The sequence below is a fragment of the Harpia harpyja genome, chromosome 3 (genome assembly GCF_026419915.1).
Source record: "Harpia harpyja isolate bHarHar1 chromosome 3, bHarHar1 primary haplotype, whole genome shotgun sequence".
Taxonomy (NCBI): Eukaryota; Metazoa; Chordata; class Aves; order Accipitriformes; family Accipitridae; genus Harpia; species Harpia harpyja.
Window position 1 is genome coordinate 11,353,430 of NC_068942.1, and position 12,402 is coordinate 11,365,831.

A 12,402-nucleotide genomic window follows, 5' to 3' on the forward strand; every position below is an offset into this window, starting at 1 on the left:
GCGGAGCGAAAGGGTTAACGCCGATCAGAGGAGCGCTCCCGACCCGGGAGAGGCGACGAGGAGAACTTTTGCTGCGTCCTTCGGGCGCCGGGGCCGGCGAGAAGACGGAGCCGGGGAGGTGGGCGGGCGGGGGGGGGGAGGGGGGTGAGGGGAGGGGTGCGGGGGGGTCATCGCGCCGCTTACCGGGGCAGAGTCCGCGCGCGTTTCCACAGCGAAGCCCACCGTCGGCGGCAAACCTGGCTCATCTCTACCGAGTAAACATTTCTCCTTCCTTCCAGCGGCTGGGTCCCCGGGAGACTGACTCACACCTCCAGCCGCCGCTCCCCTCCCGCTCCTCCCCCGCTGTCAGACAGGTGCTGCCGCGCGCCCTGCTCTTGCCGCTGGGAAACGCTGGGGGGCCGCCTGCCACAGCCGCGCGCTCGGGCCGCCCGCCCGCCCGCCTGCCGCTCGCGCGCAGCCCGCCCGCCGCTCGCGCTCGCCCACCGGCCCGGCCCGGCCCGGCCCCTCCCTCTCCCCACAGCGCGGGGGGTGGGGCTCTACCTGCCCGTCCCTGCCCTGCGCCGAGCCCCCACGCCACCCACCGGGGGGGGGGGGGGTGGTGGTGGTGGTGGTGGTGGGGTTTTTTTTTAATTATTGTTAATTTTTCCTCCCCTGTCGACCAAGATGGGACGGCCTCTGTGTAAGCAGGGAGAGCCGCGGCGCTGCCCAGCGGCCTGGGTCTGGCGGGCGGCGGCAGGCACCTCTGCGCTTCAGGAGAAGTACGCGTGAGACAGATTTCTAGTAAAAACTGCCTTTCGTGCTATTTTAGGCTCCAGAGGTCTACACGTACCCACTTTCGTTCTCCCTCAATTTGACTAGATAGAACAGTATAAAAACAACAATTAAAATGACTCACGGGTCCCAGAATATCGATTAAAACCCGATTTAAAGTGCTTACTCCCAAACCTTAACCACTGTAGTGCTTTACTTGATAGGACCAATTCGGGAGTTTCAGAGTTGTGATTTTATCCCTTGCCAGAGTCTCCTTCTAATCGGCGCTTGTAAAGGGAATCGGGAAACACATTTCTGTTTCTTCCTTTACATAAAATCTTCCCCCTCTCCCTAAGTAACAGCAGGGAAGCTCACAAGAGCAGGGAAAGGCAGGCAGCATTTCCTAACTCGATGCCTCTTTCGCAGCGCCGTAAGAAAACGGGCGCTGATCTTGCGCAGGGCAGCATGCAAGCGACCATCCGGGAGCACACTGGTGATGGAAGGAGGATTGGTATAGCAATTAGCGGACCCTGCACCCCATTTTTTTTCTTCCGATCCAAGTCAGCGTGCTGGCTGAAGGAAGGACATCCTGTGATGATGGCATACAATGTCCTGTTTGTTTATTATTAAGAGCATTCCTGCTTCTCATTACAAAACAACCAGATTCCTTACTTCCTTCAGTGGTCCTGTCTCTTCAGCGAGGCGTCCTCGGGCTCAGAGGAACAGTGATGCACAATTCCATTTATAGCCATCTACAGCCCAGCGCGAATGCTAGCTGCTTCACTGCGAAGCCACTCTACTACTTTTCCTTCTTCTCACACGTCTGCAAGCGTATTTCTCATCGCTTTCCCAGCACTTCACGTGGCAGCTAGTTTCAAATTCTTATTCTAAACACACACACAGTTATAGTTTGGGGTGATCTGGGTGTTACACATTTCTTCACAGGAAAAAGGGAGAAAGAAAAAAAAGCGTGTTTTATGTAATCGGGTACCTGTCTCTCTCTGACACACATCCCTTTCCCTTAACCTGCTCCTCCACGCTCTGATAAAAAGATGTGTGGAAAGGATTATACTTGCCATTTTCAGTCTGAGAGGTGCTCAGAATAGTTTATCTCTGTAAAGACCTTCCGTATGCGCTAACACAGGAGGGCTTGTGGCAGCAGACATAAGTAGGGCAACTGCTTGCAAGTGAGTGTCCTGGCTTAACTTCCACCACAGCATAATTCCACACGAGAGGTGGCCCGAGCACTGGGCTGAAGGATATAAATGTAATTGGATATACCCAGTAAAACTGAGGCATATCCAAAATGAGGTCTAGGAAGGCTCTGAAGTAGGAAGAACCATTCATTAAAGGAGAGAAATCCGGCCTACTTGATTGGGTTAATTAAGTGATGCTGAGTCACACCGCATAGAACAGAAAAACAATGTAGTCATACTGAAGGTGATTATTTTACCGAAAAATAGTCTCACTCCGAGAGGCAGCTGTTTTAGAGCTTTTCACTTCCCTGTTAGCTTGAAAGTAAAAAAAAAAAAAAAAAGGTCGGGGGGAGGGGGAGACAAGAAAAAAGGGTTGATATGTTTCCTTCAGGGGCTGGTCTTCTTAATGTGAAGGAGAGCAGAAGAAAAGCAAATCTGCCTTTCAAGGAACTGAGAATGCTTTTGGGCTGGAGAAGAAGAATAAGCAGCAGCAGAGATTAGATTAGATCGGATCAGATGAAGTGAAATATTTGTCAGGACAACAGGAGGATGCCAATATCCCAGATCAGTGCGGCTCTCTCCCTGGAGCCTGGGGAGGCGAGTACAGCCTATGAAGCCTACAGACTTCAAATAACTCCGTGGCACACTCCGAGGCTATCCTGAAATTAGCTCCAGGTGTCTCAGTGAAGCTGAGCCCAGCACTACTGTAGCGCAGGAGAAGGGATTTCGGTGGCGTGCAGGTCTAGCCTAACGGTGCCTGATCTGGAATAAAACTAAGTTTATCAAGAAAGAAGAGACAGAAACAAATTGTTAAGAATGTGTACTAAAGTAAGAATCACAAAGGAAACTCCACCATTAAAGAAATATATAGACTGACCTTCTGACCTTCCTCCTTAATAGAGAAACATAAAAAGATGCCCTGTTCAACCAGAAGTTTTCTGCTCTTTTATAGAAATCTTTCATACCAGTAGCCACTATTGTCTGGAATGTGCAATCTCAAAATGTTGTTCATTTCAAAAAGAACATTTTTAGTCATATTTTCATTTTTTCCTTCTCGCTCATAGAAAACCTCAATTACTGTATTAATCAGCATTTCTCAGGCAGCTCTCTCTGCAGCAGCTTTCAGCCTGGCAACAAATCATGAATGGCCCTAACAGCTCTGATCTCAGAAATCCCCATCCATTTCCTTTGATGCTATCGCCACTTCAGCTCAACAACAAGCCTGCGCAACTCGGCCTCAGCTGCCGCTGCTGCTGCTGCTGCTGTTCTCCCTGTGCCTGCTGTAATTCTAAGGGGAAGAAGGAGGGAAGGGAGCTGGCTCTAATAGATGAAACTTCTTTAGAAAGTTGGAGGGGAGATAAAATGCACACGAGATTAAAGCACAGTCTCATTTTCACATCCTCCCCTTCCCCTTCCCCAAACAAGGTCAGTGGCAGATTGACCACATCAAGAGTAACTACCAGACCCACCCCCATTTCCCACTTCCTGCATGTAGGCATCCTTGTGCTGGTAAACATTTGGGGACCAGTTGTGGTCATTACTCGGAGAAGGTACATGATGTAGTTGCACGACTGCACATCTTTTAGAAGCCAACCGAGAATCAAACTCAAAGAAGAACTTGCTTTCAAGTTCTGCTGAGATACACTCCTGTTTTGGGGCCATGTTTCTGAAAACGTGGTTGCTGTCAGATTCAAGGGAAAGAGGGAGATCCAGCACGCTCTAGTGACTGTGCAACAGGAAAAGTTACAGCCGCCTTCTCACAGACTGGCCTGACCTTTGCAAAGCACAGCCTATAGGCTTCAGATACGATCTCAGAGGCTTTGTATGCCCTGGACGACTTCAGCATGGTATTGCCTATAAGGAGAGAAATTAAAATTGCACTTGAATCTACATGAAGGTTTTTGCAAGGGCATTTGAGGTGGTGTATGTTGTAGCCAGGAGGCTTTTGAATTAACACATGCAGCTTTCAGGGACTGCCTTTAATTACAGAGCACCCTGGTCATTGCCTCGTAGCACTTCCAAATGCCTTTACGTTTATTTTTGTCTCAGCTGTGCAATACCAAGAGCAGATCTTTTGGCTGCACTCTCAGCTACTGCCTAGTGCAAGCCTTAACATCTCTTTTGATTTCTGTTGTTTTATCCTCTCAATAAATTTTCCTTAAAAAGAGAAAAAAGGAGTCAAACTAAAATACCATATTCCTTTTTGTTTCCAGCTAGGCCTTATTAAAATACTGCTCAGATGACTTATGAATAAGCCAAAACCAACCCTCCTCCAATGGAAAAAACATTCTTGCAGCACACAGAAGCAAGAACTAAGCTTCAGCCGTTTCCTCTTGTTGAGGCTCGAGTTTGAGAAGAAGGAGCTGAGGCTGTGTGGGTCTGCTATCAGGAGGGCAAGAAGTCACTGTGAGAAGTTAGGCTTCTCTTCGCTGGGAAAGCAGCTGAGCAGCAAAGGCGAAACAGGCTGAAGCCACTCGCTCTTGTTTCCCAGGAAGCAAGCTGGGGTGAAGGTATTGAGAAAGCAGCAGCAGCAGAGGCTTTGTCACTACACTTCTTTTCATTGTGGGAAAAGGCAGCAGACTTCAGGGTCTGGACTAAACGTAAGGAGCCATCTCTTCCTCCCTTATGAGAAGGGAAGTGCCTCACGGTGAAGACCACAGCTGTTCCCCCCTTGGTTACCATCAGCCTTCCCATCACACTTTTGAGTGATGGTGGTCTTGGGAGAGGCTGGGATGATAGCCAGGAGCCCATACAACAGCGCTTGTATTGTCTTTGCATGTTTCTGCCAACCCAAGTTTATACCGGACAAGAAAACCTGAGCACAAAAATCAGCCTTCCACATCTCAAACACGGACTTTTGAATATTCTGTCCATAGCAACTGAGTCTGAGGAAAAATGAACGAAAACCAGGCCAACCCATTCCAACCACTTTCCAACCTTACTGGTGACAGAGGACTGACAAAAGGGTGTTCTTTGGGAAATCTTCCTTTTAAAATAGGCTGATTTCCAGATTGTTATGGAGGAGGGATGGGACGGTATACATATGGTAGAAGGCTGACTCCTGTAAATATTTCAAAGACATTGGCCTCGCAACAAGCTCACAACAATCTGAAATAATGAAGCCACCTCAGAATTAATTGCATTAATTCAACTTTCATGTCTCTTCCCAACTTGGCAGTCATGACACTTTCTGGGGTATTCTCTCCTCAGCCTGCCTGGTTAAGTCATAGTGATATGAACCACGGTGGAGCTTCGGACTCTGTTCCTGCACAATTCAGTTTTCATTTCAGATACTCTCCAGGCTACCCAATCTCATGGAGCTGATGAACACAGCAGAAGGAGGATGAGACCCATGGGTGGAACCACGCCACTTTTCTCAGACAAAGAACTGGCCACAGAGTGCGTTTCAAAACAGATTAACAAAAACAACAGCTACACACCATGACAAAGCGCATATGGTGGAAACGAAAATATTTACCCACAGATTATCACAGATGCAGCAATGCACTACCGTGCATCTAGGACCACAGGATTCGAAACAGTGACTGTATGTTTAGAGCTGATTAGGCAATCTGGCAGGGGAGGGCCGAAGGACCACTTTTTAAGCTTCTAAGAGTACAGTTGTCATTTCTCCACCTTTCCTACTCCAGGGTGGTGAAATAACAGTCTTTTCATACCTGTGTGTTGGCTGGGGGAGGGAAGAATTCCTCTGCTATTAAACACAACTTCTCATTAAATAGTTGACACCTTATCCTTCTTTAAATGTTGTAATGTTTACTTTGCAAAACCCAGGAAAGCTTTTAAAATAAAGATAGCTGAGAGATTCTTAAGCCGGGTGTCCTTCCTTATCTGCTCTTTATCAACCAGCTATTGTTTCTGGAGGAGCTCGTTGGGGAAGGTGGAGCAAAGGGGGTTAATGTTCAATAGGTATCTATCAGTTCCCCTGAAGGAATAGCGCTGCTGACAGAATGGCAACACTGGGCTCTCACCTACTTCCTGCAGAATGTGACAAACCAGAGAAAAAAAAACGAGGGCTGCAGCTACTTCTTTTTTTCTTTTTTTTTCTCCCTCTCCCAAAACAACTAGTTTTAAGAAAGACATTGTCCTTAGGAGAGATAATCCCACAATAGAGAGTCCATTAGAGGTATTAAAGCATTGGCAGCGCCTGATCTACAAGAAGGGCTCTGTCCTGACAATAGACAATTAAAGCTGATAAATCTGCACTACTTGTTGCCGTTCTAATTCCTCGTAATTGTATGCTACTTGTCCCTGCCTCCTGCATCCAGGGATGAAGCATGCTTCTTTAATCTCCAGAGTACCTGACCTAGTTCCGATATGGTCTTTTCAGGACCTGTTTTCTTCCCATCTGGACTTCTTCCCTCCTACTCTCCTTTCCTGCTTCCCTCCCCTAAGCATTAAGAAGAGGTTACGATAGAGGGCACGGAAAACACCAGAGCACAGCACCCGGATCAATAATTCTGGAGCCCCAGACAATGCACTAATCTGCAATAACAGCTAATCATGGTCAATTTGGCACACCAGTGATTAAACTGTACTTTTCATTAGGCTCAACAAGTAGAGCAGACGCACACTGACAATTCACATTGCCCTATCAGTAAGAGCTGCCAAACTCGTGTGCACTTCTGCGTTTGTAGCTGCTGCATCACTAGTCTTGCCAGACTAGGCGCTTTTTGGGGGCTTATCGTTTTTCCTTTTGACATTTTACGGACTGAGACTCTTAGCTGTGTTTTCTGTAAAAAGCAAGCCCTTGCCTCACTTTACTACCATGAGTTCTCCTAGTTAAAGGGCTCAGTGGGTGAAATTGTGATGTGCTGTGCAGGACACTGAAAAACAATCATCGCAATTACATGTTCCTGGTGCCGACAATATTCTTGGTTTTATTTTACATCTCAAAAGATATTTGGTGTTTTTCCTCAAATTTCTTTTTTTTTTTTTTTAAAGAAAGCTTGGAAGCCTGCTGGTGAAAGAGCAGAAGCATGAAAATGCGCATCACAGGACTTAAAAGATGGAAAACAAGTAAAAATTACCTTTTATCTATATTTTTCAAACTGAACTGTTCAGCCAACCTCACAAAACATCTGGATACTGAAGAATGATTTGGGTTTTCTTTTTTCACCCCTGAACTTGTGAACAAGCCACTACTTTGTCCACCTTAGAAATCTACACGGTTATTAACCCTTACATGCCATTTTGATAGTGACCTTCCCATCACCCTCATAGAACAATTTCTTCCGACAACAATTTATTCTGGTTACAATCGTACCTAGCGGACCCATTTTGCAAACTGCCCTGAAAGCCTCACCCAAGAGTTTACCACAATCTTTCTCTAAAGCACAGCACCAAATTCCAGGACTCCTAGAGACCGACCCCACACACTCAGGGTCTCCTTCTGTTTGACTTTAGCTTATCATCCTTGTATTAACTTGAATAAATGTTAAAACTGCACTCCAGGTTGCTCTTAAAAAAAAAAAAAAAAAAAAAAAAGGAAAGAAAAAAAAACAGCGTGGAAGATGTCAGACGAATGCAGGAAATGTCTATTCCACTATTAATATTAATGAATCCCTAATGCATTTGCAACCCACTTGAGGTAAGTCAGTAGAGTTCTTCTCCTGACAGCTATTCCTCATCAAACTACCACTGCTAAAGATGTTGATGCTTTCCCTTTTGCTTTGTAATCTTTAAACCAACTTTAAATCACACCAGAGCCTACCACAATATAATGTATTTTATCCTAAGTGAACACAAAGCCCTGGAGACAGAGGTTTAAAACGGCGCACATGTCCGCTCAGTTTATCATTTTAAGATAGGAAGCTGCCGCAACAAACAAAACACCTCCTTGAAAGTGGGACAGCAGCAGATTGCAGTGCAGAAAGCTCTGGGATCTTTTGTTTTCCTGGAGAGCAACAACGGGGCTTTGCAGAGAAACACAACAGCCTCCCCTTGCTGAAATCTACATCAGTTCATATAGGAAAGCCTGCCAACTGCTAGTTAGATGGTAACAAAATATTGCAGATAATTCACTTTTCAGGATAAAGCAGAAACAAGCAGGCATGCAGCACCCAGCAGGGGCTCAACTGATAAAACGGTGTCAAACTCAAACCATTTGTCAATTGGGAGGGAAAAGAGCAAGCTGAAAGATGGACTCAGGAAGTAGATTTATCTAGTGCGACACATTAACTAGTATAAATACTAAGGAAAAAGTAAACACATTTACCCAGCAGTATCTCCAGCCAGCAAAGAAAAGGCTTCTGAGCCTCAGACCCATGCTGGCCATCTAACTCAGCTGTCAGCTACAACAGCAGTAGCATTTTTCTTTTTGTGCAGGATTGCAATGCCATTTAATTCATGGCACTAAAAGGTCTTATTAAAAGCGTACATTATAATTAAGCAAAACAAAAGCGTGACTCCTCTGCTGTTCTAGACTCCTCCCTCCACCCAACAGCCAAAACAATAAAACCACCTTGGCAGCAAACAAGTCAGGTAACATACCCCAGAGAAGAGCACAGATTTGTTATATAATCATTTACTTTGCGTCTGGCTTGCTCAAAACTGCTGTATCAGAAACTTCTGTCCCGGAGACTCCGGAGGCAACGGAGGGGGCTGACAATGCAGGTCAGGCACAGTAAGTCGCCAGCAGCGTAATGTGGGGCACACAAACAAACTGGAATAACGCAGGGCAGAACGGCTCTTTGGATGTATGCTTTCCATTGGAAAGTCTAAACAAATAACACAGTTCGTGGGCAGCACATCTCTGCTGCAAACACCGGGAAGAAGGAAAACAGTTCAAAGGGATTTAGGATACCAACCCACAGCCACATACACACACCTGGTGCTGGCAACCCGTAGTATCAAAGGATGGCACATCACATCAGCAAACCATTCTAACACTCAATCTAACACAAATTAACAGCAAAGTAAGTAACCTGCGTCATGCCCCCCCCAAAAAGAAAAAGGAGTTAATTCATAAAGCAAAATACAGCACAGTTCTTTGTTCAGCTGTACCTTCATGTGTCCACACAGCACAGGTCCCCCACCTCCAGCTCATGCATCTCAGGATTTTAGTCCATATGGAAAGTCTGTCACTCACTCTCACACCCTTACACACACACACGCATGCTCGCACACACGCACACCACACGCGCACTCTCGCTCCCCAACACGCACTGCTGGAACCGCTCCGAGGATTTTAGAATTTCCTCTTGCTAGCAGATTCCTCCCTCCCCTTGCATCCACTCCACCCCGTTCTGTAATTAGGCTTAACAAGAGCAATTAACAAAACAAACTCCTCTCCGCCTGGTGGCCTGATAATTCTGATTGTCATAATGTATTAAGATGTGTAAGCCAGTTTAAAATAAAGGTAAATTACAACATTGCAGAAGAGCCATTTTGCACCTATTTTTACTGCTTTTGTCATAGGGATAATGAACATTCAGCCACACCTTTAATTTAAAACACAAAAATGAAAACTCACGTCTGAACAGCAGAACTCAAAATTGTCGCTTTTGGACCAACGAGACTATTTTTTTTCGCTCGTTCATTAGAGGGCAGCTCCCTCCTCCTATGCACAGCAAACTCCACAGAAACATATTTTTCTTTTTGGAATTACTTTGTGACCCTAAAAAAATCTATGTAAAATCAAGTTTAAATGCATCTTCTGGCTTTACAGACATCCATGAATAAATGGACTGTAATTGTTCCTTTTGCCCTGCCTGGTGTCTAATGGCACGATATAGGAGGCAAAAGCCTCAAAAATTTTTTGGATGGTTTGCCCACCCACTTTCAGATCACTTTCCTTCAGCAATCAAATCAAAGAAATTTAGTGTCAGAATAATCAAATCAAAAAACAACAATTGAGAACTAACTGATTTCTGGTGGTCAGTGGAGAAGCTTTGATGTTCTTTGATTTCAGAGAGCTATGGGTCCAACCCACACAGAAAATTTACACACAGCTTGAATTCAGTTGGAAAAGATAGCTGGTTCTTCTTCTGCTTACACACTCTGGGACTGTGTAATTAAAACTGTCAACATAAAACTAGTAAACATATCAAAATCATAAGCACACAGAAAATTCATGAGCAGAAGGGAAGACCCGAAAATAAAACCAGTTTGGTACGTGACATGGATTCAGGTTCATATGAACTGAAAAAAACATTCTGCTCCTTCAGATACGTATAACCTGATTCACAATACCATCTGCCAACTAACCACAAACAATTAAAAAAAAAAAAAGAAAAAAGAAAGGCTGGTGTTGCTAGTGTATGGTTGGAATCCTGCAGTTTCTGATAAGCTACATACGTTTTCCTAAGTCAATGATTTCATCTCTGCTGGGTGTCAACATTTGCACAAGAATAATTTTGGGGTCAGAAAGACATCAGCAAATGAGATTTCAAAAGGTTTCATAAGAGCACAGATTGCTCAAACACAGGGAAAGGAGGGTTTTGGCTTCCAGAAGTTCACTCTTCTGCTTCTTCATTCCTCCTTCCCTGAAGCTGAGTCAAAGTTCTGTAAAAACCTACAGTGAACCATCAGATTTGCAAGACAACAGCCTCACATAAAAAGCCACGCTTTGCAGTGAGACAAACGCTCCAAAATGAGAGTAAACGGAGACTATTATGGTGCAAAATCAGGCACTCTTTCACATAGTAGGAGATGCCAGGTGTAGAATTGCATACAGAAACTCAGTTCTGCACTCTTGGCATAGGATGCACCATCTTTTTTTCCCACCAGATCTCTTCCTTGTTCAGTGTTTAGAAAGAAGAGTGCTGACTAAAAAAGTCATTTTTCCAGATTTTTTTCTCTCTTCTTTCTCCTTGAAAAGCCCAGTGCCTTACTTTTACGACAGACCATTCAAATGGAAGACAAACCAATTTTGTCTTGTATTTTTCCACTTTGCTCATCACAACAGCAGCACTTGAATGCCTCACAAATATCAAATAATGACTAATCTGATTTTCACAATACCTCCCCCGTATGCTCATGAAGGTATTATTGCTATTCTCGCTCTGCAGAAGGGGTATGGAGACACAATGACATTAACATCAAAAGCGTACGTTAATTTGGGGATGCAGAGCAGCCGATTTACTCACCACGTCGTATTACTTTCTATGTTCAAAGCATTTATCTTCCTGGCATCTGTGATGGCTCTGTATTTTGCAGAGCTTCACACTGGGCACCCAAGAAGATGTCAAAATTAATGACCACCTGCAAAAGGCTTTGCTGAGGTGAACTGGCATGACTCTTATTCAGAATCACAGGCAGAAATAATACCTGGCTCCTCAGAGCGGAGCTCGCCTGCCCTGAGAAGAGCAACACTTCTTCCTACCATGGCTGTTTTACTTCCTTACGCTGCAGCGAATGAGATGGGGAGAAGAGGTGTCTTTAAAGATAATATTTTATTACACCATCCCAATTCATCTCCCCTAGCAAGCTTGTCTGATGCCTGAATGAGGCAAGTAACCAGCATAAAAAACAGTAATTAAATGAGTAATTAAAGACTGTATCATAATGCATAAGGGGATCAAATTGGGGTTAGGCAAACAACCTAAATTCTGGAGAACTTGAGTTTGCAATTTCAGTAATGTATTTCAAGAGTTTTTGTGCTGATTTTTGAAACTGCCAATAGCAAAAGCAGAGATCCCATGACATGGCATTACACTGATGCCCACACGGATCATCAGCAGAGCTGGGATATTCTGATCTGCCACGGGCAGACCTCTGCAGGGAAGCTAGCAGACCTGGCTCAGAGCAACTATACAGTTGTTTTTGGCAAGGTCAGCACAAGCACTGGAAGGGATAGGAAGGACACCTCTGCTGGTGGATTTCCCCAGGTGACGTGCTGGAAGCAGAGGCATGACTGCTTTCAGGCGTCTTGGTTTCATGCCGGGTTTGGTGTGGAGTTTGTTCCTCCTCTCCTCTCCTCTCCTCCCCTCCTGTCTCAGCCCATCTTCCAGACCTCGTCTCAGACTTCTGATTGGTTTCCTTGCCCAGCAAGTCCTCACCTCGTTCCTCCTGACCCCTCTTGTAGTTTCCCTTTCCAGTCACTCCCATTTTCCACTCCCACACCCAGGCTCCACGTGCCAAGTCTTCTCATCAAGCTGGTTTCAGTCCCTCCTGGTTCCGCATCTGCGTTGCACTTCCTTCCCCTCCTGACCGAAGCAAACATGGCACACACTCTCCATCCCCACGTGCCCCTTCCCGCCGACCAGCACGCCCGGCCTCCACGGCCCGAAGAGCAGCCTGGTGCGGCCAAGTCTCCGGGCATCTCCCGGTGCTCCTCTGCAGGCACGCAGCGGTGAGCTCAGTTCACACGTTGAGCAGACATGGTGTCAAGCCAACTGGAAGTCCTGTGACTATGTTAGTATGGCACTGAGCCCGAGCTAATAAGCCCTGGTGAGAAGCCGGATATATTAGCTTGGGCTTAGCACTGTGCTAATGC

The 12,402-nt window shown here is 45.6% G+C and overlaps 1 protein-coding gene across 5 annotated transcripts in view; it reads right to left on the reverse strand.

The window, feature by feature from the left end:
• The window catches only part of PRDM1 (PR/SET domain 1), a 102,214-nt gene that overhangs the window by 24,133 nt on the left and 65,679 nt on the right, over positions 1-12,402 (reverse strand). Inside the window, exon 1 of one of the 5 annotated variants that reach the window (XM_052781407.1) lies at positions 8,970-9,181. The exons of 3 other annotated variants lie outside the window; for them this stretch is intronic. In XM_052781407.1, the coding sequence (XP_052637367.1) occupies positions 8,970-8,975 (6 nt within the window). In that variant the 5' untranslated portion in view covers positions 8,976-9,181. Of the gene's footprint in view, positions 1-183; positions 341-8,969; positions 9,182-12,402 lie in introns of those variants that run through there. One more of the 5 variants, XM_052781409.1, reaches the window with a different exon arrangement.